The sequence below is a fragment of the Sinocyclocheilus rhinocerous genome, unplaced genomic scaffold, assembly GCF_001515625.1.
Source record: "Sinocyclocheilus rhinocerous isolate Xijiao unplaced genomic scaffold, SAMN03320098_v1.1 scaffold252, whole genome shotgun sequence".
Classification (NCBI taxonomy): Eukaryota; Metazoa; Chordata; class Actinopteri; order Cypriniformes; family Cyprinidae; genus Sinocyclocheilus; species Sinocyclocheilus rhinocerous.
In genome coordinates, this window is record NW_015625591.1 from 723,526 (window position 1) to 750,272 (window position 26,747).

A 26,747-nucleotide genomic window follows, 5' to 3' on the forward strand; every position below is an offset into this window, starting at 1 on the left:
ACATCAGTGTTGGCTATTTCTGTTACCACTAAGCCAATATATTGTAATCCAAGAACCCAGAAGCAGCTGGATGACTGCTAAATTTATGCCAGTGAGTGTTGCTGTTTGAAATAAAAGTTATTAATGGACTTGCTGTTGTTACTGTGTGTTGAGCTAACAGTCACAAACACAGCACTTTTTTTTTTTTTGCATACTATTGAGAATGAAACAGAAGTCTGAAAAAAAAGCAGTCATGTCCACACAGTTTCTGAATGACCTGTGGAAAAGGTTCTCACCCCTTTGTTTATAATACTGGGTGGCAAATGAATGATGAAACCTGTAGTGTGTCCGGGAAGTGGACGTAAATCAGCTCTTGCTTACTTACTTCCCAGACTTCTAAGAACGAGACATTCATCAGGAAAAACACAGATTTCAGAGGACCTGCAACAAGTTCAAAATTAGTCCAGCTAGACTGAATAATTAGCCATGATCAAACCTCCTTTAAGTCAGTGATGCAGTGAAGTCACTTTGAAGCTGAATAATGGTAACAATGAAACACAGAGCACATTGATTCACTCAAGTCAGTCACAAATTAACAACATGTAAGAGATCCGCTACACGTAGGGTTTCTGATCACCTCGTCACGTTTATTTTGCAATAACAACTGTCTGACTGCACATTATCCTGCCTATTACATGGCTTTTTTACCAACTAAATAAATATGGGGAAATGCAATATTGATTTTGAGTTGAAATTATAATTTATTATAAATTTACCTGTATATTATCTTAAAGTTTCTACTGAGAAAAAATAGTCCATTACAATGTTCAAAACTGTCAGCATAGCAAAAAGATAAAAACTTCAATATTACAGTAGTATTAATTCTGAAGTTGTCTAAGGTCATTTACAGTGTCAATAACTTGAGTTGCAAGCTGGTGTCAGTTGGTCTTGTATGAAACAAGAGTGAGTTACTTTTATGTGAGACACATGAATGTAGCGCCGGTTTCAGTTTCCCAGATAAGTGAACTGACAAACAGCATTGGTATTAAATACAGTAAAGATTCCACAGTCGTATATACGGTAAATCATACACACAGTTTACACCTTTTAAACTATATCCACATCACATTTAACTGGATTTAACAGTTTAACACATTAGAAATATGATGAGGAAGTTGTGACAGCAAAATTTATCAAGAATTATCAGACATGACTGTACAAAAGAAACATGTGGCTCCTGAGAGGATGGAGAAGCTACCTGAAGAAAAAAGCTAGTACTTAAGTGGAGAACACAGTCAACCTTAAAGTTTGAAATGCAGTGAGAATTAAAACAAATCAGCAGAGCTGAAAGCTAAGGGCAGAATGAGGCAAAGCAATAGTGAGTATAAAGTAAGAAAAGCTGCCAAAAGAACTCGGCTAAATCCCTACAGCACACATCCCGAGGGTTTGAACTGATTTAACAAGCCCAGTGAGGGTTGAGGTGTGAGCGGTTATCTACAAAAACAAAATATAAGAATTCGTAAGAAAGAAAATGGTCTGGATACTTTGAATGTGTGATTTTAAGCTGTTTAGATTTCATCAATCAGAACACATTGAACTGATGTGTTTGTGGTCATCATCACATTCAGCTGCAGTCAGAGGTCACAAGTCTTCTCTCCAGGACAAGGAGTTGCTGACATCCTCCCTAAATAACAACAAATAACTTAATTGAACCATTCATTAAACTAAGAAGGGACATGCAAGGGGGTGGTATCCACCATTCTGGAAAAAATGAAAAAACAACAACAACAACAAAAAACTGAACCATTTAAAACTGAGCCTTTAGACTGACTGTAGATTAATCACATCACTTAGCAATGAAAATAAACATTTTCTCAATATTTTAATTCTCTCACTCCCTGCTTGAGATTAGAATGATATTTTATCTAGCTGCAATTAAGAGAATTAAGCTCTAGAATGTAAACATGATTAAAAGCACCCTGGATGTAGATAACAGAAAGAACTTAAAGGAGTGAGCTGTATAAAACATCTCTGGAGATTCCTTATACAGTCAAAAGCAAAAATGTATGGAAAGAGCCCAACAAACACTGGATGTCAAAATAAGGTAAGAAAGACTTTGGACTCCAATGTTGGACATATGTAAAAATTTGTAAAACCAGCAAAATATCAACATCAGCTTCCGTCAGTATTCTATGTCAAATTGATGTTGGCATTAGACATTGTCCTGACACTGAATTTTGGTCATCGGACGTCAAATCCGGTGTTTAAACAAATAACAACGTGGCCTGCTGGGTGGGAATCAAAAGAGGAAAGTGTAGTTTAGCACCTGAAATTTGTCAATTAAATCTCACTCCCTCTGATTATTGACACATTATATATCAGTTATTCCAAAACCATATTTAAAGCCCTCCTATCTAATCTAGTATCTCTGGTAGTTCTGATGAAATAAAACAAACTCAAAAATATAATGTCAGTTTAATGTACATCTTTATTTGTAGTGTTTTTTTTTTGTTTTGTTTTTTTACATTTTAATTAAGATTGTTAATATAACTAAATTATTTACGTTTTATTTACGTTTTAAGACTTATTGCCACCCTGGAAGTTTGCAGCCGGCCCTGCTTGGTATATAATCGATATATGGAGCGATAGCTGGCCTTACGAGAGTTTATGTGAATTCCAGCGGTGAAAGAGATTAGCATGCTCTTATCATGTTCTTCCTCTCACTGCTGTCCAACATGTTATTACTAGGCTACCTGCGTTTTAAAATCCATTATCGTGAGTAAGGGATCACAGTAATGAAAGGCTTGCCAGGGCATCTCCACATATTTGAGACATGTTTCACGCTTTGCTGCATTAGAACCAGACAGATTGTTCACACGTTATAAAAACATCTATTCAGCACCAGCCCACTTTGGTTTGTACCAGCACTGTATAATATCTAATGGTGTCATGCTATGCATTACCAGATACCAGAGGCTAGATGATCAACGAAGTCAAAGCAGATAAGATTTCATCTGGATGCACAGGAATTCAACCCTTCATTGAGTGTTTCTTACGTTTTTCACAACATACTAACAATGCAGTTTACAAAAAGTGCTGCATATACTGTACCTCAAAAAACCTGTCGTCATTTATTTCTCCGCATGTCCTTCCAAACTCTTTCTTCTGTACTAATACTTTTCTTCTTTGGTTACTAATACTTTTCAAAATATCTTCTTTTGTGTCCAATGCATACAGGTTTGGAACGGCATGGGGGTAAATAATGACACAATTTCAATATCTGAATTTTTAATTGTTAAGGCTCAGGGGTTCTTACTACTTACATTAGCATAGCGTTTTTTATTGTTATTTATTTATTTTATCCGATCATTTTGTGCAAAATGAACCATCTTTCAAGTCATTTTTCTGCATCCATTGCCTTTAGTACTTCATCTACAAATGGCACAAGCGTCTTACTGCCTCCATCTAGTGGTTTAGCATAAAAAAAGACATCAAGTGGAGAGAAAATGGCTGACACCAGAAAGTTGATGTCACAGGAATGAAAGTCCACAGCAGATGTCTGAGCCAGAAAAGAGTTTTATTTGTTTATATTAAATCAAAGGAAAGCACTATAATATACTTCACAAACCAAACGCCTTGTGGTGTAATACAGAGGTTTTCAGTCTGGGTTCTGGGGACTCACAGCACTGTATTTTGTAGCCTACATCTCTCATGGATCTCTGCTGATCATCTCAATCACGTGTGTTAAATAAGGAAGACATACAAAATTTGCAGTGCTGTGGGTCCCTAGGTTTGGGATTGAAAACCACTGGTTTAGTACATCTGTAATATCACAAAAAGAACGATTTTATTATGGCATATTACAAAAAAAGTAACACTAGTGGACATGACAATATTTTTTAAATAATATAACTGTACATTTTTTAAAGGTGACAAAAAAAGACAACAAAAACAAAGAAAAAAAGAATTCCTTCTATAAACAGAAGAAACAACTAATATCTTGTTATGAAGACTACATTTACAAAAAGCCAATAAACACCTTTTTTGCCATTAGAGCAGAGGGCCTGGAAATACAGGGGGAAAAAATTTAAGAGTATCACCGTACACTCAGAGGGACAGCAAGTGGTCAAAAGCAAGAATAAGGCAGGAGAAGATTAAAAACTCCTTCCAGAGAGAGAGAGAATGAATGATGGGAACAGACTCTCATGTCATCTGAGGCAGAAACAAACCATCAGACCCAATGAAACCACCGAAGACTATAAAATATGATGCCACTGTTAATATTCATGAAAAATTTCAAAAGTTAACTGAGAAGATGACACAATGAGAGAGATGATAAAAAGATATTTGTTATATAAAGAGAGAGACTTTTTTTTGCAGAAACAGGATGCAGCAAAACATGCTCAACAGCCCAGAGCTTCTGTCTGCAACCCTCTTAAACATTATGTTCTCTTAAAATAGGTCCTAACACACCTAAAGAACAATGTTACAAAACAAAGAAACTGCAGCTGCAGGGGGTGAAAGTCAAATCTGGTTCTGCTTTTTGTACATGGGGCACCAGATTTATCAAAGATTAGATCCAGGGGTTTATAGTGTGGTTCACATTAACGTTGTTTGGCTAATTTTCGTAGGCTAAATCCAGTAATTTCAACAGAAATCTATGCAATTGGGAATTTTCAGCAAAAGTTTACAAATGTCGATTTCACAGTAGGTTCAAGTTAGTCACACAGATTCGCCACACTGACCAACAGAAAACTGGTTTGAAAGTGACTTCTGTGCTTCATACGTCGCTCCACCATTGACAATAGACAATTAACCTTTTTTACCCACAAAATTTTGCTAATGTCACCACACCTTAAATCTCTGCTTGTGTCAATCATCCTCTCTTCTCGCCTACTTGGACCGCAATGAACAATGCACAACAAAAAGAGGAAGAATTTTAGTAAAAGCGACTTGATTGATTTGACCAACAAGATGGTTTTGAACTCAAAACTCTGTAATGACCTGGATGAATGCAAAAATACATAGCAAAAACAAAATTGTGGACATGGCACACAGATAACGGTGTTATTGCTTTCTATTACCAACCTCTGGAAGTGGAATAGAAAGCTACACAGATAACAACACAGACAGAAGGGTGTGTTTTGGATTTCTGGATTTTGGTTATAACCGTTTCTCTGGGAATCTGGGAACATTTTGCTCAGATCTGGCAGTCAAGAGGCAAGAGATGGGCATAAAATGACTCACGATATGGTGAAAAAAAATTACATTCCTGAATTATATTTAGACATCTTTCTTCATCTCAGAATATTTGGTCATTTGAATCTAATCATTCACAAAATATACTGCATTCATTTCAAAGTCTTCACATGCATAACATGCCGAGAAAAGGCAAGAGCCCTCAAAAAAGCAGACGTCTTTGCGTCATCGCAAATAACATTTTCGCCAAAATAAAAACTACTGCTTAAAATCAAAAGATCAATTTTGTTCAGATCAGTGCAAACTTCAACATGAGCGATAACAATGATACATATGTCCCAAGTCCACAAATCACACCTTTTAAAAACATTTTAAAATCCCAAAGTGTTATTTTTTTTTTCTCGTGAAAACCCCTCACAAGGATCAGAGCTGCAGAGAGAGGGCCCATGCTGAACAACAGTGAGAAATACCTTCACAACAAACGTTCACGAAAAAAAACGTCCACAACAAAAGTTCAAAGGGAGAGAACATGAACAGATTAACAAGTACAAATACAACTGACATATTAGAAGCCGCATTACAAGTCTGTATAAAATCTGAAATAAGCACAAAGATATAGTAAATATACAAGTAAAACAGTTCCTTTTTATGGTCTAGATTGTTCCTGCCGTCTGAGACAGTCCTGTGCTAAACTTCTGCATAGCCAAAGCTTCTATTCGCTAACTATGGACTGGATCAATATCAGCGAAATACAAATGTGTTTTTTTTTCTTTTAGATTTATACCAAAATCATAAAAATTTCAGCGCCTACTCACAATTCGTAGTATCTTTGTAAACAGTTTGCCCTTTTTCTGTTTCAAAAATACATTCTAGTCAGAAAATTGTTAGGCATATATATATATATATGTGGCAAAGCTCTCTTTTATCGTTTTTAAAAAATATGCAAAATAATGCTCTATACACATCATCTATACTCCCCCTTTCTTTATAGTACGTCACTGTGCAGGAAGAGGTATAATTCATTGAATTCTCAATTCTCATTTGAATAAGGGGCACTGGCCACATTCTGAAGGACGGACTGAGTTTTCACAGCCTGGAGCGTGTATGAGTGGCTTTGGCTCATCTACGGGCCAGCAAAGTGATCGCTGATTCGGTGATTGAAAACCTGTCGCACAGCATTATCGGCCGTTAGCTTAGTTCTAAACTTCAGGCAGTGACACCAGAGACTGTTGGTTAGTTTAAATGTGTCTGCTACTCAGTAGCCCGAGCCAGACGGTTCATTACACTGAACATGTTCTAATCTTGATACTGAAACAGAGTTCGGGTGGTGTGGCGAGGGGGGAAGGCTCAACCCATCCTGCTGGTGTCTCATATCACAGCATTTGGTGCATCAATATGGGCTGGTATTAGGCCGGCTGTCGACTACTTCTGTTCCATAACACGTCATATTGTCATCTTCGCACTGTCTCCACATTCAGGATGGTCCCATCCTTTTGCTGCTACCGCAATGTTATTGAAAGCTGGTGTGACCTACTGATAACATCCAAAAGCAATGTGTAAAACAAGCACATTCATTTTGTTTTGGTTGCATGGCTTTGAATTAGACCAGCAATACAATAGCCCGATCCAGCCATCGGTTTGGCATTGCTATGGCTTCGGTGTCGTGATTGTCACTCGGCACAAGGAGTAGATACACGGCAGGTTCATGTGTTCATGCATATTTGTTTGTTTCATTGTCTTTACAGGTCAAAGCACGTGCGAAGCATCCAGATTGGTTTCACACATCTGTTGAGTGATGATCGGTGTCTTGGGAGGCAGATGGAGCATGCTGAGCAATGGCGGCCACTGAGAGACGGCGTCTGGGTGACTCATGCGAGCATGATGATTCACTTTATATCAACATGTAGTGTTTATGCATGCGCTTTGTGTTTAAGAAAATGTAAAGATCTTTTTATGTTTATAGAAATCTGAGTGCTATAGGTTCTGTGCTTTAGTCGTCACATTCGTGGACTTGTTTGTATGAATGTATACATGCATGATGTGGCTCTTCAAAGTCTGTCGCTGCGAAAGCTGTCCTCTACTGAGGGGTCAGGGAGGACCATATCAGGGTCACTGAGCATGCTCAGTCCATCCAAACTGAGCGGCTCAATACGTAGTTCATCCTCAAGTGGAAAAATTCCCTCTGAGTCAAAACACTCTGGCACTGCAGACAACACACTGCTGATGTCCTTAGAGAGGCTGGGATTGGAGTCGTCTGAGAGAGGACGAAAAACAGAAGAACCGTGAGTGAGTACAGGAGATGTGAAAGATGTTTCATATTTTTTGTTTTCAGTGGGTTGCCTGAATGCTTAGTCAACTAATCGGCCTTTACACCTATATAATCTACCTGGTTTTTGGTTGACGTGGCCCCAATTGGATGCGTTTCTTCTGGGGCATTTACATAAAATGCATTATGTTCAGCAAGATGAAAACAATGGAATGGAACAAATATATATACCATTTTTGCTATCTTTAAATTCACATACTATCTTAAGACTGCAACACTTGTGTTGGGCAGCTCAAAACATATTAAGTGAGATGCCAAAATGTTCTTGTTCATATATGCACTACTGTTGCCATCTCAAGATACCATTTTTGCTATCTTTAAATTCACATACTATCTTAAGACTGCAACACGTGTGTTGGGCAGCTCAAAACATATTAAGTGAGATGCCAAAATGTTCTTGTTCATATATGCACTACTGTTCCAAAGTTTGGGGTCAGCCAGAATTATTATTTTTTCTTTGGAAGAAGTAATACTTTTATTCAACAAGGATAAATGAAATTTGTTTTGAACTTTCTATTAATTAAAGACTTTTGAAATAGACATCAGTTTCCACAAAAAACAGCACAGCTGTTTTCAAAACTGAAAATAATAATATTTCTTGTGCATCAAATCAACATATTGGAATGATTTCTGAAGGATCATGTGACACTGGAGTAAATTCTGCTACTGAAAATTCAGCTTTGCCATCACAGGAATTAATAACATTTTTAAATATATTAACATTTTATATTTCCATTGTAATAATATATTTTTTAAAAAATTCTGGTTTTACTGTATTCTTAAATCAAATAAATGGTCAGCATAAGAGACTTCTTTCAAAAACATTATAAAAAATCTTTCAAACCCCAAACCTCAAAAAAGAAAAACAAATTATATAAACAACACTGTTCAAAATTATGCAATTGACAATATCAGTGGGATTTCAGTATAATAAACATTCAGATTGTATTTTTTCATAGAAAGTGTCTTTTTTTTTTATAGATAGCTGGTATCAATCTTAGACAGATTTTGTAACGAGTTTGCCAGGTCTTCTTAGGTAAATGGAGATTATAATGTTCTGCATTATTAAGCAAGTCACAGTTCTCATGCAAAAGCATGAGCTTTGTGAGCTTTGGTCTTAAATCAAATAAATGGTCAGCATAAGAGACTTCTTTCAAAAACATTATAAAAAATCTTTCAGACCCCAAACCTCAAAAAAGAAAAACAAATTATATAAACAACACTGTTCAAAATTATGCAATTGACCTATCAGTGGGATTTCAGTATAATAAACATTCAGATTGTATTTTTTCATAGAAAGTGTCTTTTTTTTTTATAGATAGCTGGTATCAATCTTAGACAGATTTTGTAACGAGTTTGCCAGGTCTTCTTAGGTAAATGGAGATTATAATGTTCTGCATTATTAAGCAAGTCACAGTTCTCATGCAAAAGCATGAGCTTTGTGAGCTTTGGTTAGGGGAATACTGAAATGCAGCTTTATGCACAACTGCCAGCCTGCATGGAGAGGTTCTTGAGACTCCAGAGACACCAGAAGCTTCAAATACCTGCTTGCTGCTCAACAATCTTTTTACAGCTGCCCTTTTAATACACTTAATTACTTTGACAGAAACCTTCCCTAAAAGCCTTTATCTGATCGAGTTATTCTGTTCTGATTCACTCAGAAATATTTTGACAGTTCGATAATCTCTATTCAGTTTTCACAAAATATTAGTTGTTTCATGATTTCCATCTTCAGAAAGATCTTTCTTCCTCACCAGATTGCATGAGAAACGTGACTTGCTTAATAATTTGGAACAACCTCTTTAAGTAGGTTCACCATTTACCTAAGAAGACCAGGCAAACTATTTACCAAACCTGCATGAGACTGATACCAGTTATCTAAAAAAATATGAGAAATAAAACAAACACTTTCTATTAAAACAAAAATCTGAATGTTTATTTTACTGAAATTCTACTTATATGTCACTTGCATAATAACATGGAAGACACTGTAGTCAGCTGTTGGACGACTAGATGAAAGTCCACTAGCATATCTATTGAATGTTACATTTCCTATTTTTTTGCCATTTACATTTTATTGGCAGTTACATAAAACAAGAGCCATGAATGAAACTCATTTTAAGAATCAGAGTTTGTGCTTTGAAAGCAGGGCACAAGGATGAAAAACGAAGAGGGTAAATTCTCCTAATGACTCACAACGACCTGCTGTTTGATCATCCCAACCTGTAAGGATGATGTTGGGCACTCCTCCTCCACAATTAGAGTAGAGCATATTGGGCCTCATCTGAAGGTGGTCTTGCAGGTTGCCATGGCTACCGCCCAAGCCCATGAGGGCAGCCTGGGAGTAGTAGAGGTTGGAGGAAGGGTCAAACCCTCCTGCCACAGAGCTCATGACATTCTCCAACATATTATACTGATCCTGCTGTTTAAACACACACACAAAATATTTGTTACACTGTTTATAAGACAAAACATGACCAAGATAGGAATCAGAGAGATCTTCCTCATATCTTTACCTGATAGGACGAACACTTGGACTGACGTCCAGAAAACTGCAGCTCCATAAAGGGATCATTAAAAAATGCCCCCATGCTGTTGTGCTGCAAGCAAAAATAAGATTCAGTGTTTTCCTGTTCAGCCAAGAATAACCAGCATCTGTAACTGCTGAATATTAGTTATTCTCCTCAGCTCCCTGTTTCAACTAATGTTTCAATAGGAACTCACAGCACTGGAATTAAAGTCGAGCGGGACGCTCTGCAGTGGGGACACAGGCTGGTGCTGCTGTTGGCCACCTGTTGGTAGTTGCTGCACCGCTGGATGCTGGGAGCTCTGCTGAATAGACGGATGGGACTGGGGAGGAGGTTGCTGCTGCTGATGCTGCTGCTGCTGCAGGGGCTGCTGGGTTTGCTGGTAAAGGGGGTAGGGAGGGGGCGGCTCCATCGGCAAGTTGCTGGTGTCCAAGGCAACACCCTAAAGAGAATGGGAAAGTTATAAAATCATTTGACTGGGAGCTTAGCTACGGTACGCTACAGAACACCCTGTTCTTGGCAGACTTGAACAACAAACCAGCTGCCACATTTGTAAGCACAGGGCTCCACAAAATAAATACATTTTTGGAAAACATGAGAATGATGGCATCAAGTTTTACAGATGGTACTAGCACCTGATTTGGTATTCTGTTCCACACACAAAAAAAATGATGTATGATTTTAGAAGACACTACACGGGTCATATGGACCACTCCTTTGCCCTTTTTTATTTTCATTTTAACAGCATGACAGACATGGTAATTATGAACAGCCATTGTTTGGAAAAGAGCTCCTTCAAAATTAATAACTGGGGCTGGGTGTTGATTCGGAATTCCTATTTCGATTAGACTACATTTTGATTCCCAAGCTCTTGATTCAATTTGATTTCCGTCTTGCTTTCTCTGTGGTTGCTGTAAATTATACAGGGAAGCATCTGATTCGGTACGTTACAAAAACTTTTTTTTTATTTAACCACAGGGTCTAAACTTCAATTGCTCTTTATAATATATATTATGACATGCACCACTGTTCAAAAGTTTGGGGTCTGTAAGCAGAACAACTGTTTTCAACATTGATAATAAGAAATGTTTCTTGTGCACAAAATCAGCATATTAGAATGATTTCTGAAGGATCATGTGACACTGACGACTAGAATACAGGAATACAGACTTATAGGAAAAAACGCATTTTAAATACATAAAAAAAAGAAAACTGTTATTTTTAATTGTAATAATATTTCACAATATTTTTTGTTTTACTGTATTTTTGAATGGAATGACATGAGTGAGTATAAAATGAAATTTTAACCATTTGTAGCAAAGAATTCTGTGTTGAATTCAAATTGTTGTGCCACAAAATCCAGACCAACATGAACAGTGTTGCTCAGTGCAACCAATTAAATTCAACACAGAAATCTGTTACAAACCCTTGCAGGATCAAAACTGATCAGTGGGGCGCCATCCAAAAACTTAGAATAAACAACCCTTTGCTATGCACTCATGCCATGTATATAATTGGACTGTGCTGTGTGGTTCAATCGGTAGTGATGTATCACCACACATTTGATTGTTCGACTTGCAGCATTAACAGCAGAAAATGGTAATGCATAATTACATTTTTCCTTTTTTTATTTGTAGTCCTGAAAAGTCTAACCACATTAGACACACTCTGGAGCCCTGTAAGCAGTTTAATACAAGAAGCCGGTGATGGTCTGGATGAGGATTGAGTAAAGATACCACCGAAGAACATGAGATGCTGGATGAGGAGTTTTAATGAGCACTTTCTCACCTGTGTGATCGGAGAGAGAGAGGGCGACATTGTCGGGGAGAGCTGCTTGCCCAGGCTTCGCCTCTGATCGCCCCCTGGAGAGAGTGTCAGGGGACTAATGGGGGCCGGCCTTCTCCTGGGTGAACTCGCCATGCCCGTCGGAGGAGGGTTGGACAGCGAGGAGAGACGCAGAGATGTGTGGATTGATGGATTGCTGAGAGATGAGTGTAGCTGAGAGTTGGTGAGGGACGCCTGGATGGAAGGGTTGCTTAGAGAGGATGACAGCCCTACGAGGACAGCAAACATGACATAATCAGCTTCAGGGGTCAAAAGTGCTTCTTGAACCACCTTAATGAAACCGAGATAAGCCAATAATGGCTTTATGAGTCACTGCGTGCAGGCCGGCTCCTGTCCTGATGTCCACTCCTCAGAAAAGACACTGAGCAATTGTCTGCAGGTTACTGGACCAGCGAGAGCGAGAGAGAAAAGAGCTGTTTATGAGCAGCCAATTCAGGGGTTAAAGGTCAGCTGTGTCTCTGGGGATCAGCCAATCAGCTAGAAACGGGCAGCAGAAACATCCCAGCACACCCTGTTCCCAGACATGAGAGCGAATGGAAAGAATAAAGCTGAAGAGAATGGAAGTCAAAGAGAGCGATCAGATGGCGGATGGATTTAAAAGGGGGGGAAGAGAGAGGAGGAGAGCTGTGGTCTTCTGCATGGATGTGGCCCTTTAGAAAACACATGGCATTCATACCCCAGAAAGCACCTACAGTTTAAGCCTACAGTGTGCCGTTAAACAAAGCCCGGAGCGTTCAGCCAGGCTCTTCCGAAGCCAGGAGATGCTTTAACAGCAAACGAGCCACCTTGAATAACGATTTGGTCACAAACAAAAGCTCTTTTTATTCTTAGACTATGAGATTACGCATGTGTGAAATCCAGTACAAGTATTAAGGTGTCTGTTTATGCTGTATTTAGTAAACCCACTGACCTTGTGAGTTTCCGATGCCCAGATGCATCATGGCTGCAGGGAGGTTGCCGGTGCTGCTGCCTCCACTCAGGTTGGGATATCCAGCCTCGTCGGGGTCCAGAGGAGTGGGCAGCGGAGAGGGGAAGTGCAGGTTACTGAGGTCAGGCAGAGACCCGCCAGTGTTTAAAGTGCCCTGGTAGTGAGACAAACCTGCATTCTGCTCTGGAGAAGGGAATATACTGCAGAGAAACAGAGACGGACAATTTCAGCATGTTTAAATGTACAGCAAATATCTAGTAAGCAACCAATCAACATGCACACAAATTTCTCTTAACTTACTTGATTCCAGGAACTTCGCAGGACTTTGGCCGGGAGGACAGAGACTGCACCTGCAACCAGGCAACATGTGCATTATATATCCACACTCACGGAGATACATTTTGCCGAACTGCTATCTACAGACAATCAATTAGTATTGTAGCTGGTAAGACCAAGTGGCATCATACTAATAACACTAATATGTAATCAACAGCACAAAGATTCTGTTAAAGTCGCCATGAAATCAAAACTGACAATTTGTTTATGGAATGTTGCCGTGTTTAATATAAATCACTTATCCACACACAACATTAGTTTTTCAAAAAAAAAAAAAAAAAAAACACACACGTGGCCTGTTAAAAAATTAACATGCCCCTCTCCTTACTATGTCATCTCTTCTCTGATGACGTGTATGCTGACGTGAGGACTGAGTAATAAGGTATCCTAGATTCAATCCCTCCAGCAAACTGTCACTCACATCAAATGATTGCTGTAATTAACAAACAACAATCAATTCCCCATGGACAACAAAATTCCACCCTGCATATTTTCCCTGGTCGAGAAGCTTTTGTACTTGAATACATGTTACAATAGGGAAGAAAAACAATCACAAATTCTTTTACACGCCAACTTTTAATAGAATTACTTCCTCTAGATCAAAGTTACCAACTTTACTTGGTCAAAGTTAGGAAATGACTGAATAAATTGCGGGCATAATATATTGGTTTACAGGACAAATTTAGAAACACAAAGCATTGAACAGACTAACCAATACAAGCAAAATATAGAGGTCAACCAAAGCCAGACAGATTTCTGAGTAAAAAGTGAACAAATAAATGTAACTTCAAACTCAATACATAACCAAAAAATATAACTTAATTTCGGTAAACAATCATTTAGATCAATACTCAATACTTTTTGGTAACGAAACGAATCAAAAACTAACATGCTATTGAACACAGGTCTTTATTTTGTTAGTAATAGCCAGTGTTGGGCAAGTTACTCTGAAAATTTAATCAAATTACTGATTACTGATTACTCCTACCCAGTCGCACATCTTGTCCCGCGGCACTCTGTTGCGGAAAAGCAGGTCTGTAATCCACTGGCACTGGACTCGACAGTGCATGTGCTACATCCTTTTTACAATCTCCAGATTATAAAACACTGCATTCTGTCAGCAATGTAATGCGGCAGTAACGTATAGAGACATCGGCTTGTAACTATACTCTAATTACTATTTTGAAAACTATAACGCGTTAAATTACTCCGTTACTAAAAAAGTAATCAAATTACAGTAACGCGTTACTAGGTAATGCGTTACTGCCCAACACTGGTAATAATGGCCAGTAAGAGGATTATTAGGCTGCCTTTATACAGTTACACATCTGATATTTTGATACAATTCTGATTTCTTTGGTCACAACCGAATTACAACTGAGTTGTTACTTAGTACTACAGATACTATAACATCACTAGCCCTCATGCACTCACCTTTTTGGCCTCCCATAACTGTTTTGGCAGTGGCTTATTCACTCCGAGCAGATTCTCCTCATTAGGGACAGCATGAAATGAGAACACTGCAGAGGAAAAAAGACAGTCCCTCATTAAACAATTCAAATCATCCCTGCTGCATCCCCTATTCAAATTGCACAGTTAGGGCTGCACATCTTTAAGTCACTAATTTCATTTTGTCAACAAAAGAGTAAAAGTAAATACTCAATCTGCATCCTACAACTCAACCAAAAAAGCGAGCTTTATTAAGTTATCTTACGGTAAACTATATGAGAGACATGTAATCTGAGTGGGACCGCCAGCAGAGCACACCAACTGTTCCACAACACCAACATCATCCATCAGCCCACTACAGCAAACCACAGCGGAGTACTGTGAGGGCTGATGATGTCATTAAAGGAGTGAATCTTTTTTTTTGGTGGGCTGAACACATGATAGAGAATCAACAAGCATGACAACACACTTACCATCTCCAGAATTGTCCACCTCTGCTTCATTCATGCTGGCTGCACGACCACAAAGAGAAAGGCCAATTAGATCAAAGAGCAGTTAATCATTTTGCATTCACACATGTAATCCCCCCCCCAGAAACTGAAGCTGTAGAACTAATAGAACGTGATGACACAGAAGAACTCATCCACAATATCCACATTGACCGCCACAAATATCCACCGCCCCCTGCCATCAGCTCCCGCGTCTCACACACACAAGCGTGACTTTAGCACTAGATTTAGCAACTTTCAGACCCTTTTAGCGGCTTTTTTCCATAATGGTAAAAACAACATAATATAACAAACTGAAGTTTAAATAAAAAATAAAAAAAAGTGAAAGGCTTAAAACAAGGTGCTTCCTAAAATGCCTGGCGTGAAGAAGTAACAGCCTCTAGCAAGTAGCTTTCCTTCATTCACTACTGTTGAAAAGTTTGGGGTTGATAAAATGTTTTTAAGTTTTTATTTCTTAAAGTCTCATGCTCCTCAAGCATTTTGAAATTAATATTGTGGAATATCAAATAACTGAATTTAAAATAAAACATTTATTTTCTATTTGAATATATTTTAAAAGAATTTATTTCTGTGATGGCAAAGCTACATTTTCAGCATCATTACTCAAGTCTTCAGTGTCACATGACACGTCAGAAATCAATCTAATTTGCTGATTTGGTGTTCAAGAAACATTTCTTATTACTATAAATGCTGCAAACAGTTTTGCTGCTTAATATTTTTGTGAATACAAAGATAATTTTTTTTCAGGATTCTTTGATAGGAAGTTCAAAAACATTTATTTGAAATAGAAACTTTTGTAACATGTCTTTACTATCAGTTTTTTAGGCATCCTTGCTAAATAAAAGCATTGATTTCTTTCAAAACAAACAAACAATCTTTTGAACATATCTTTACACTGCAAAGTTCAGTTCAGTCTTCTCACAAACCTTTGATTCATTGAAATGAGTCATTCAGAGTGCACACTCACTCCACCCACTGAAGACAGAGGGCACAAACTCCAGAGGGGGGAATTGAAAATGGCTTCTTAGTGTGTACTGTCTCATTAAGAAAAAAAAGAGAGGACACAAAAAAGCATATTGGGAGAAATCTGTGACCACAAGCGCAAAGTGAATCAATGGAGAGGCATTGTTTTGTGTGCACCACAGAGATCCTGTGGAAAACAAACCTCCTTTCTGCTTCCTCTGCCGATGCTGACCCAGAACTGATGCAGTGTGGGCCCAGAGCCAGATCAACCAGCTCCACCGCTTCAACAAAGCTGCCGGTCTCAGACGCCCAACTGCGACGCACAATGAATCAAACAAACAGTACGGCGACACCTCATTTCCCCCTCACTGAGAGTCTCATTCAACACCATAACTGACGAAAAAAAGACAACTAGAACAGAAAAACGTTGGCCTGAGTCCAGAGTTTTGTCACGTTTTATCTTGAAGTGTAAAAGTACCTAAAAAACGCCATAGTTTATGTTAAAATACATTATTTGCAATTACATTTATCTATAATTATCTGTATAGCAAGCTCCCAAAATCAACAAAATGTTGCACAAAATCAGTGGAGAAAAAAAACAAACTAAAACACTAAAAACAGCAGTAATTATTATAAATGATGTCAAATCATAAATCTCAGTAGGGTCAGAGTCAAGCAGTTAAACGTGGCACACAGTTACGATACGGTCTTAATGCTTTCGGGGGATCCACACATGAATAGCACATTTGCATTGGCTGGCAGGTTTGGGATGAGACTACTGTGATAGCGGAAGCGAGACCAATTTTTGTCCCATGTGAGAGGCTGGTTTGTACTTGTTCACATTACGTGAGCCTCACTGCACACCTCCACAGTCAACTGTGTGCATAATTCAGATGAGCTGCCAGACAGATATTAAAAGCATGCTGTCTGCCATGTCCTTAAGTGAAGACGTTTCTTATCAGTTTGAAGTGTCTGAGAAAACAACTGCCCTGGGCCACAGACAGCCTCTGAGTTATAGTGCTCCATATCTCGATGTACATGTGACCATTTTATTTGCTCCACATCTTCATTCAATATCTTATTTTAACCTACTGACTAAACAAAGATCTACTACACAAAGATGCTTTTAGCTTGGATATGCAGTTCAGATGAGCCACAATCTCAAGCCTAAATGCCTGCAAATCAATTTGTGAGAGAGCAAGTGATAAACAGAGTGAATGCAAAAGCGATTAAGTTTGTGTGAATTACTTGAGTCTATGCGTCTCTCAACAGTGTAGCGTCTCTACTAATAGTGAAACTGTAAGTTCATCTGCCGTTATACCCAAGTAAGAAATGTCATATAGCTCTTAATTTGCTAAACTATTTTACTAATAAAATTGTCAAAGCAGCGCTAACAACACATTTCTGTGCACATGTATGTTTCCGTGTGTGCGAGTGTGTGTGTCTGTATTGTATGTGTGTGCGTTTGTATGGGAGAGAGCAGGAGAAAGAGAGTATGTGCTTTCCGTACATAATTAAATGTAATTTTGTGGCAAAAACATGGAAATAATTGGTCATTTTCATCGCATTGTTTACTGTATTTACTTGCTTCGTCAGTCATTGTGGGTTTTGGTTATTTGCTGTTGTAGGGACCTTTGAAATAATAACGGAAATAATTTTGCGAAGTGATACGGACATGCGGTAGTGTGGTCAAGACCTGCCTGGAACTACTTTAGCCATGCGTTTCCCTGAAAATAATTGCACACCTTAGAATGTTTGTCAACCAATCAGATTCAAGCATTCAACAGCTGACATATCAAATATGGTTTACGCCTCTACTCCGTTTCATGTGAGAATACTACATTATCTCTAAAGCCCTTTGCCAGCACCATTCATTCACAGAACACCATTAGTACATAGAGTTTTTAAATGCTTAGCTTGCAGTCTCTGAGCTCATTGTGTCCCACACAACAATATTTAAATGATTCAAAAAATATATCACTCTCTGGTCTGAAATTTTGTTATGAAGATGAAGTTAGGATAATTTAATGATTTTGAAAAAAACTCACCATGAGTGCACTCATTTGATCATTTGATTAAAAATACAGTCATTTGAAATATTATACATGTTTTTGTCACTTTTGATTTAATGTATCCTTGCTGAATAAGCGTATTAATTTATTTAAAAATAATAATAAATACATACATAAAAAAGCATCTTATTGAGCCCAAACCTTTGAACGGAAGTGTATGCACTGGCATGAGATTACTATAATAGTGCCTGTCTGTGTAATGTTACATAAACTCTTCACGTCATGACCATGCATATCCTGTAATTCACATGATACATGTAAGAATACTAGAAAGGGATGTGACATAACAATCCGCAAAGCAATGTTTATATGTAACAAACATCAGTAATGCACAAGCAGATGATCAACCTCAAAATGCACTCCCTGGCCCAGTTTTTATTAATCAAACTGAAGGAAATTATATTAATGAACAAAATATATTAAAAAGGACCTGAAGTGCTGATGCAATGTCATGAAAAAAAAGATCAATACATAATTGTTTTGGCACAGCCGTAACTTTCTCCGCCAGACTTTCACTGTTCTAATGATAAAACATTTGCACCGATCATCCCACCCTATGACAATCCTGTAGTCTAACAAACATCTTCACTGTAGCATGTGTCTGTGAACTCTGGCTATGTGTCCTTTCAGGGGAGTATGAGCCAGACTATTGCATCTATAAAGCTCATGGGGCTGTACATTAATTTGTTTTCAAAAGCTCAAGAAATCAGAAAAATAAGGGTAGAGGAAACATCCTTCAACAGCACTCTGGGCGGGCTGATTGTCAGCCATTTTCAGCGTACCTTCTGAAATGCCTGTGTTTGTAACCAAGACAACTAGATAAACAACATGACAGTGAGCCCCAGCTGTGTCGTGCAAACACGCTGCACTGGGTGGGACGGTTTGATTTGGGTCTGGTATAAATAATTGATTTATCATCTATGAATGGCATTGTACAATCCATTTGACCACCTGCATTTCTGTTTCAACCACACTGTTATGCCATGCATTAACAATGGCTTTGTAAAACTACAGTATGGTTGTGGAGGTATTAAACTAGCACAAAAATAGGGAGGAGGAGGTGGAAGCCAAGCTCACCGTTTCGCTGAGGAGGTCCTCTGCCCATCTGCTGGTTCCTGCCAAAAGGATCCTGTGGGTTTGGGCTCATGGCACTGGTGTGCAGAGCTGAGTCAGAGTTTGTTCTGTGGCAGAAGGAGAGAGGAAGAAAGGAGGAAAACAGCTCGGTGAGTGAGCCACCAAAAAAACTGCTGAGCCGAGCCATGCCAACATGACCCTTTGCCCTCGCTCACTGCCTTCATCAAGCAACTACACATGAAGAGAGCACTCTCAAGAGCACCTTACTGTACTCCTGTGCTTCTCTCTGCTTTATCAGGTCTGACCTTTAAACCATTATCAAGTGACGTAAAAAAAAAAAATTTGTAGAGGAAAAGTTCAAGGGTGAAGTCACTCTACATCACAATAATGAGTGTGGTGAAGGGAAAAAAACAGATTAGTAGAAATAATGATCGCTGGTTTGGATTAGTTTGGCACAGGGAAATATTAGTTCACGTAGAATAGCTGGCTGAGTAGAGAAACAGTATAAAAGTCTGTATAAAGACTTGATCAAGAAACAGTTTTAAACAAATCTAAGGATAACGAGCTGAGAAAAGGAGATCTTCGGTGAGCCATGCCAACATGACCCCTTGCCCTCGCTCACTGCCTTCATTAAGCAACTACACATGACGGTACTCTCAAGAGCACTTCACTGTACTCCAGTGCTTCTCTCTGCTACACATCCTTTATCAGGTCGGACCTTTAAACCATTTTCAGGTGATGTAAAAAAAACCACAGTCCTCTTTTCTCTATTTGTAGAGCAAAAGTTCAAGGGTGAAGTCACTCTACATCACAATAATGAGTGTGGTGAAGGGAAAAAAACAGATTAGTAGAAATAATGATCGCTGGTTTGGATTAGTTTGGCACAGGGAAATATTAGTTCACGTAGAATAGCTGGCTGAGTAGAGAAACAGTATAAAAGTCTGTATAAAGACTTGATCAAGAAACAGTTTTAAACAAATCTAAGGATAACGAGCTGAGAAAAGGAGATCTTCAAGGGATGACAATAAGAACAAACAAGAGACAGGTCCAGAGGAGATCTGTGAGAAACTTGAAAGTCAAAGGTCACCTGTTGAGCTGTGATATTAATCTAAATCCAGGGCGTTTCTCTTCGGTCCATGGCGGTTGCTCCCTTCAGAAATGAAAACAGTCACGTGTTATTCACTACTGTACTGAGCCTGTAGCCCTGGCTCAGGGGTTAGTACAGCAGCATGAGCAAGCCAGAGAGACAAAGACAGAAGACAGAATTCCTCTGTGACACCTTCAAGAAAACAAACAGAGCTGTAGAAACCAGAGCCTATTCCCCCAGGTTAGTCTAGTACTGCGTGCAGCACTGATTTACTGCTTCAATTAGATTGGAGCTGCAACGTCTGAGAGCAAACAAAAGTGCTATAATATCTTAAATGGTTAATGAACCAAAAGAAACATGAAGGCAACACCGCAGCAGAGCAACCATACTGGGCAATCAGGATATAGACTCAACCAAATAAACAAACACATCTTACTGGCCACTAAATCAATCGACACAAATAAAAACCTTAATCTTTGTGACAGCCACGCAATTCAGAGACCATTTCTAAAAGAAATGCGACCAGAACTTGACTGTGGAACTTGCTCTCACAACGCCTGGGCATTTCTATGTGGTTGCTAGGATGTTCTAGGTGGTTGCCAAGTGGTTTCTTTTTGTCCCAAGTCAAAACAGATGCTAGGCTCTATTCAATTCTGGTCCTGTAGCTCAAACGGTAAAGCGTGGTGCTTTCAACAGCAAGGTCATGGGTTTGATTTCTAGGGAACACATATAATGTGCTGTTAACTATTAACCAATTAGGCTAAATAAAATAAACTACCGTTCAACATTTTTTTTCTGTCCCTAAGTTTTTAGTTAAGTAGTTAATATTTCTATTTAGTTTTTAAATTGATCAAAATTAACAGTAAAGACATTTAGAATGTTACTAATCTTCTTATTCAAGACGAAAAAACAAGACGAAAAAAAGTCTCAAAAATATTACTGTTTTCAACATGGATAAAAGTTTCTTGAGCACCAAATCAGCATATTAAAATGATTTCTGAAGGATCGTGTGACACTGAAAATTCAGATCTGCCTTCATTTTAAAATACTTACTGTATTTTTGTTCAAATAAATGTCACTTCTTACAAAAAAAATTTGAAAAATTGAAAAATCATCCCGACCTCAAACCTTTAAACTGATGTGTATATGAAGCTAACAAAATACTTCTATCTGTGATATAATAACTCAGCTGTGCCATGACTCACGGCGAGTAATAACATATGGCAAGTGTGTGAAAGAGCACAAAACAAGACATGCGTGCATAATGACATTCACCATGTAGATGCACAAGCAGCCCAGCAGATGTAGCCTGTGCACGCTGCTGTCTGCCAGAACATAGAAGCTGGTTCCCACTAAGAAGGTTAACATATTCCTATCACCAAGACAATAAAAAGAAATAATAAACAGATTTCCTGCAGCCTGCCCTACTGCTAAGGAGAGGCTACAGTACGCCAGACCACACTTGGGTGATGTAATGCTCCACCAATACACTGCAGCCTGTGCAGAAAAAGATACTCCTTGTAGCAACAGAAAGTGGCCTTCCTTCACATTTCCCTGTAAAATTGGTCTTTGCCCCTGCTTTGAAGTGTATTAGGGCTTAGCTACACATGCAATATGGAGCACTAAAGTCAGTGCCTGTATGTAAATTAGAATGTCTGTAAATTACAGCGATATCTGTAAATGAAACACTTAAAATACAATTTCCGTCCATTTTGAATTACAATAATAAATTCAACATGATGCATTGTCAGTTATTCATAAATGTTTATTAGTTGATTATTAACTATTTGCACAATTGGATTTTAAGGCTTAAAATCATATTTTCAAAATGCATTTCTTCCAACTGCTTAGAATCAGCATAAATAGTTTAAACAATTAAAAACTAAATTTATTCCGTTAAAAAGTATGAACATGGTTAAAATATGGCTAGCTGTGGAACAATACAAGAATGAAAAAAGAACTCATTTTGGACTCCTCCAAAATCGTCCAGAAGTGCAGCAAAATATTTTCGGGTTTTACACTTCTTCAGTGCAATATGCTACTGAACATACATCTGCGCTCATTCAAGGGTTAAACCCGAAAACATTTTGCTGCACTCTGATTTATATTTGGCCTCTAATAAGTAGATTTTTGGACGATTCTGAATGTGCAGTTTTTTTTATTCATTCTTAGATTGTTTAATTGCTTGGATCTACACACCTAAAGACATTTGATATATGTTTTTTGGACGAATGTTTGGAGCTACGGCCTTCTCCATTCACTTAGTTTACATGTATAAGACTGAAACAAACTGGATTTATTGATGATAAATATATTCACCTGGTTAATGTGCATTTAAAACACATTCAGAATTATTACAGAAATCTTACCGGTTTTATGTATGTATGACATATGCATCCCAGTTTATTAGTTTGTTTACGTTAAAGGGTTAGTTCACCCAAAAATTGTGTCATCATTTACTCACCCTCATGATGTTCCAAACCTGTATGAATTTTTTTCTCCAGTTGAACATAAAAAGATATTTTGAAGAATGTTGGTAACCAAACAGTCGTTGTTAGCCACTGACTTCCATAGTATGGATAAAAAGTACTATGGTAGTCAATGGCTAACAGCAACTGTTTGGTTACCAACATTCGGGTGAACTATCCCTTTAAAACTGTGTAATCCAAATGGACGGACATTTTATACAGTATGTAATTCAAACACATAACGATTTGAGTGTAGAAGAGCTCAAAGTCAGTATACAGCATAAACAGAAATGCATCAGGAAGTGAGTGGACTCCTAACCAAAGCAATCTTGGTAAAAGCTGCTAGAAAAGGATTCATAAACAGATTGTTATTTAAAGCTGACCTGTGGCCAGAGACAATGTGAAAAACACATGTTTTTAAACTGGCATCAGGCGGACCACCAAAAACGGAGAGATTCTTTAATGAAAGCCTATCGATGTTGAATCACACTTGAGTGAGAACGAATGCCTTTCTAGAAAACCTCCCAGAGGAAGTCTCGTCTGGGAAGAGCAGCAGCTCAGATCCAGGATGGGAGAGCGTGGGACTAAGAGGACAGCGTTGACCCATGCTCCTGACCCAGTCCAGCTGAGCTCCACAGGGAAACATATGGATGTTGCCAAGGATTCAGAACCAGCCCCGTTTACCCAAACACCAGAGGGACAGCTGTACCCCAGGGAGAGCAGAGCCTGAAAGTATCATAGTAGCACTGTCTTCCCTACGGACGCAACTGAGCTCTGGGGCACTGGCAAAACACAGACATTCAGATTGTACACCATATTAATGTTAGTACTGTAAGGGTCACACATCGACGTGAGAATATGTGGTGGTAAAAAAATAGTCAAAGAAAAATGTTAAAAGGAATGGACGATAAAAATCTCCTAAACACTTTACATTAACGTTACAGTATCAGCCGCTCTTTCCCTTGACCATTTCAATGCTAACAACATCTTTTTATTGGCAACATACTACCTTAGTCCACTCACATTTCCTTTTCTGGTGGTAGATGTGAGGCCCTGTGAACTGAACACAAAACACATCCGCCACCCCTATGCCAGGTTATTGTGTGATTAAGCAACAGAAATCTGCACTGGTCGCACCTAATTATGTGGTGAATGGACGGAAAGGGTTAATGAGCTGCGCTGACACCCTTTTCAGCTCATTAACCCTTACCCAGTGTGTGCTGCGGTAGGTAATGCATCACAGATGTGTTGAGAGAGCTGTAAACAGTTCCTCGAGGGCATACATTAGGATGAGACTCCAATAAAGCAGGAAGATCATCCCCTGCCACCCAAACGCCTTCCCACTTCACTACAGTACCTTGAAAAGTTTAGGTTTTAGTTTCAGGTAGCTTTGCAGGTAGGATTCTTGAAGCATCTTGGAGATGTTGCCACAGTTCTTCTGGATTTAGTCTGTCTCAGTTTCTTCATGTAATTCCAGACGGACTGAATGATGGTGAGATCAGATCTATGTGTGGAGCACTGGCTGTTTTCAGACTCCTTGTGCATACAAATCTCTCTGGATTATTACAATTAATGGCAAAAGGAATGTTTGGTAGAAATAACGGAGTTAAAACCATTTTTTTTTTGGTAGGTGAAAATATTAGTGGCACAAAGGTGATGATATACGGGGCAACTTTTTTGAGCAATGTTGCTCTGCAATGTTGCTTGGGCTTTCCCATTGAGAATGGGCAACAAATTTCTATCTGGGTACTTTAGATCAGCCGTGGGACCTGTGTCTTACCTGGTTGCCTGTTGACAGCAACATTGCTCAAAAAGTTGCCCCGTGTATCATTACCTTGAGACTTTTGCACAGTAGTATATATCAGTAGTATATATAGAAAATAATCACCCCCTTAAAAATAATCACATTTTGTTGCTTTGCAGCCTGAAATGAAGACGGATACAGTTTTTGTTTTATCCAGCTGTATTTACTCAGTGCAAGATATAACATCCAAGTGAAAGATATAGCACTAACATCTAAGAAAAAAAAAACAATCACCGAGTTGGAAAATGGATCACCCCCTCCTAAAAATGACTCGTAAACTCATTCAGGTGTAGCGAATCACCTTCTCAATGGCACACAAAGCCATTTGACTTTCAACTGTGATCAGCTGTGGTCATTTTGATTAGCTCAGCATGAAAAGAGCTTTCCTGGAGCATTTCAGTCCTTGGTAGTGCAACTGAAGCAAACAATCAACGATGAGTAGCAAGGCACTGTCAAAAGATCTCCGGGATAAAGTTGTGGACAGGCACAATTCAGGAGATGGATACAAATAAATTCCAAAGGCTTTATCAATGTCTAGAAGCACAGTGAAGTCTATTATTAAAGGTGCAATAGGTGATTGTCTTCAGAAACATTTTTTATTATGCTGGTTGAAAGTCTCTTCACATCTCGATAGCAATCATTAAGTTAAGTGGTCTAAATGTATTTATATGCATTTATATATTCTGTGGAAGGCATAGGACCAAGAAATGTTCGCCCAATCAAAATGTTCGGTCCGAACATTATGATAGGCTTTCCTACCTGCCTGTCAACATATGTATTTGTAAGTGAGAGAGTGTGTGTGTGAGTGAGAGAGTGAGTGTGTGTGAAAGTGTGTGTGTGTGTGAGTGAGTGAGTGAGTGAGTGAGTGAGTGAGTGAGTGAGTGAGTGAGTGAGTGAGTGAGTGAGTGAGTGAGTGAGTGTGTGTGAAGGTGTATATATATATATTTATATACACCTTGCTACGTGTACTGCGTTAGGCTAACCGAGACTTGTCATTTGCACTTATATATTGTTGCTCTTTTGTTAGTTTTGACTGCTTTTATTGTCCTCATTTGTAAGTCGCTTTGGATAAAAGCGTCTGCTAAATGACTAAATGTAAATGACGCCCTGGAGCTCACGTCTCCCAAAACATCGAAGCAAATTTTCAAATAGACGTTATCTTTAATAACAAACCGCATATTTGAAGTCTAAACAAGTACATTCTCACCTAAAAACTCTTAAAAGCATATTCCATGACACAAAAACAGTATTATTTATAAAAATTATAGTGGATTTGGTTGTCCGCCATTACACTTGCTGTGAGAAATACCGAAAGCGGAGTGATACAAATGGTGAAATGATTGGAGCTCTGTTATCACTAGAATATTGCACTCCTCTCAGCCAATCAGATTAGAGGACCAGAAAGAACTGTTTTGTGTGCACACACAAACACACACACACACACACAGTGGGTATAGAATAGAATCACCTCCCTTTAAAATAATCACATTTTGTTGCTTTGCAGCCTGAAATGAAGACGGATACAGTTTTTGTTTTATCCAGCTGTATTTACTCAGTGCAAGATATAACATCCAAGTGAAAGATATAGCACTAACATCTAAGAAAAAAAAAACAATCACCGAGTTGGAAAATGGATCACCCCCTCCTAAAAATGACTCGTAAACTCATTCAGGTGTAGCGAATCACCTTCTCAATGGCACACAAAGCCATTTGACTTTCAACTGTGATCAGCTGTGGTCATTTTGATTAGCTCAGCATGAAAAGAGCTTTCCTGGAGCATTTCAGTCCTTGGTAGTGCAACTGAAGCAAACAATCAACGATGAGTAGCAAGGCACTGTCAAAAGATCTCCGGGATAAAGTTGTGGACAGGCACAATTCAGGAGATGGATACAAATAAATTCCAAAGGCTTTATCAATGTCTAGAAGCACAGTGAAGTCTATTATTAAAGGTGCAATAGGTGATTGTCTTCAGAAACATTTTTTATTATGCTGGTTGAAAGTCTCTTCACATCTCGATAGCAATCATTAAGTTAAGTGGTCTAAATGTATTTATATGCATTTATATATTCTGTGGAAGGCATAGGACCAAGAAATGTTCGCCCAATCAAAATGTTCGGTCCGAACATTATGATAGGCTTTCCTACCTGCCTGTCAACATATGTATTTGTACCCTGTTCGAG

At 38.5% G+C, this 26,747-nt stretch overlaps 1 protein-coding gene across 6 annotated transcripts in view; it reads right to left on the minus strand.

Annotated features, from left to right (window-relative positions):
* Nucleotides 1–3,905: 3,905 nt before the first annotated feature.
* LOC107757665 (CREB-regulated transcription coactivator 3-like) overlaps nucleotides 3,906–26,747 on the minus strand; it is a 65,938-nt gene continuing 43,096 nt past the window's right edge. The window contains exons 5-16 of one of the 6 annotated variants that reach the window (XM_016575244.1): nucleotides 20,296–20,358; nucleotides 19,212–19,315; nucleotides 15,064–15,102; nucleotides 14,576–14,661; nucleotides 13,106–13,155; nucleotides 12,788–13,005; nucleotides 11,821–12,086; nucleotides 10,394–10,474; nucleotides 10,229–10,339; nucleotides 10,021–10,104; nucleotides 9,701–9,926; nucleotides 3,906–7,432 (exon numbers count right to left, since the gene is read on the minus strand). In XM_016575244.1, coding sequence (XP_016430730.1) covers nucleotides 7,227–7,432; nucleotides 9,701–9,926; nucleotides 10,021–10,104; nucleotides 10,229–10,339; nucleotides 10,394–10,474; nucleotides 11,821–12,086; nucleotides 12,788–13,005; nucleotides 13,106–13,155; nucleotides 14,576–14,661; nucleotides 15,064–15,102; nucleotides 19,212–19,315; nucleotides 20,296–20,358 — 1,534 coding nt within the window. In that variant the 3' untranslated portion in view covers nucleotides 3,906–7,226. Of the gene's footprint in view, nucleotides 7,433–9,700; nucleotides 9,927–10,020; nucleotides 10,105–10,228; nucleotides 10,475–11,820; nucleotides 12,087–12,787; nucleotides 13,006–13,105; nucleotides 13,156–14,575; nucleotides 14,662–15,063; nucleotides 15,103–19,211; nucleotides 19,316–20,295; nucleotides 20,359–26,747 lie in introns of all 6 variants that reach the window. The other 5 variants (XM_016575233.1, XM_016575239.1, XM_016575225.1 and 2 more) reach the window with 5 other exon arrangements.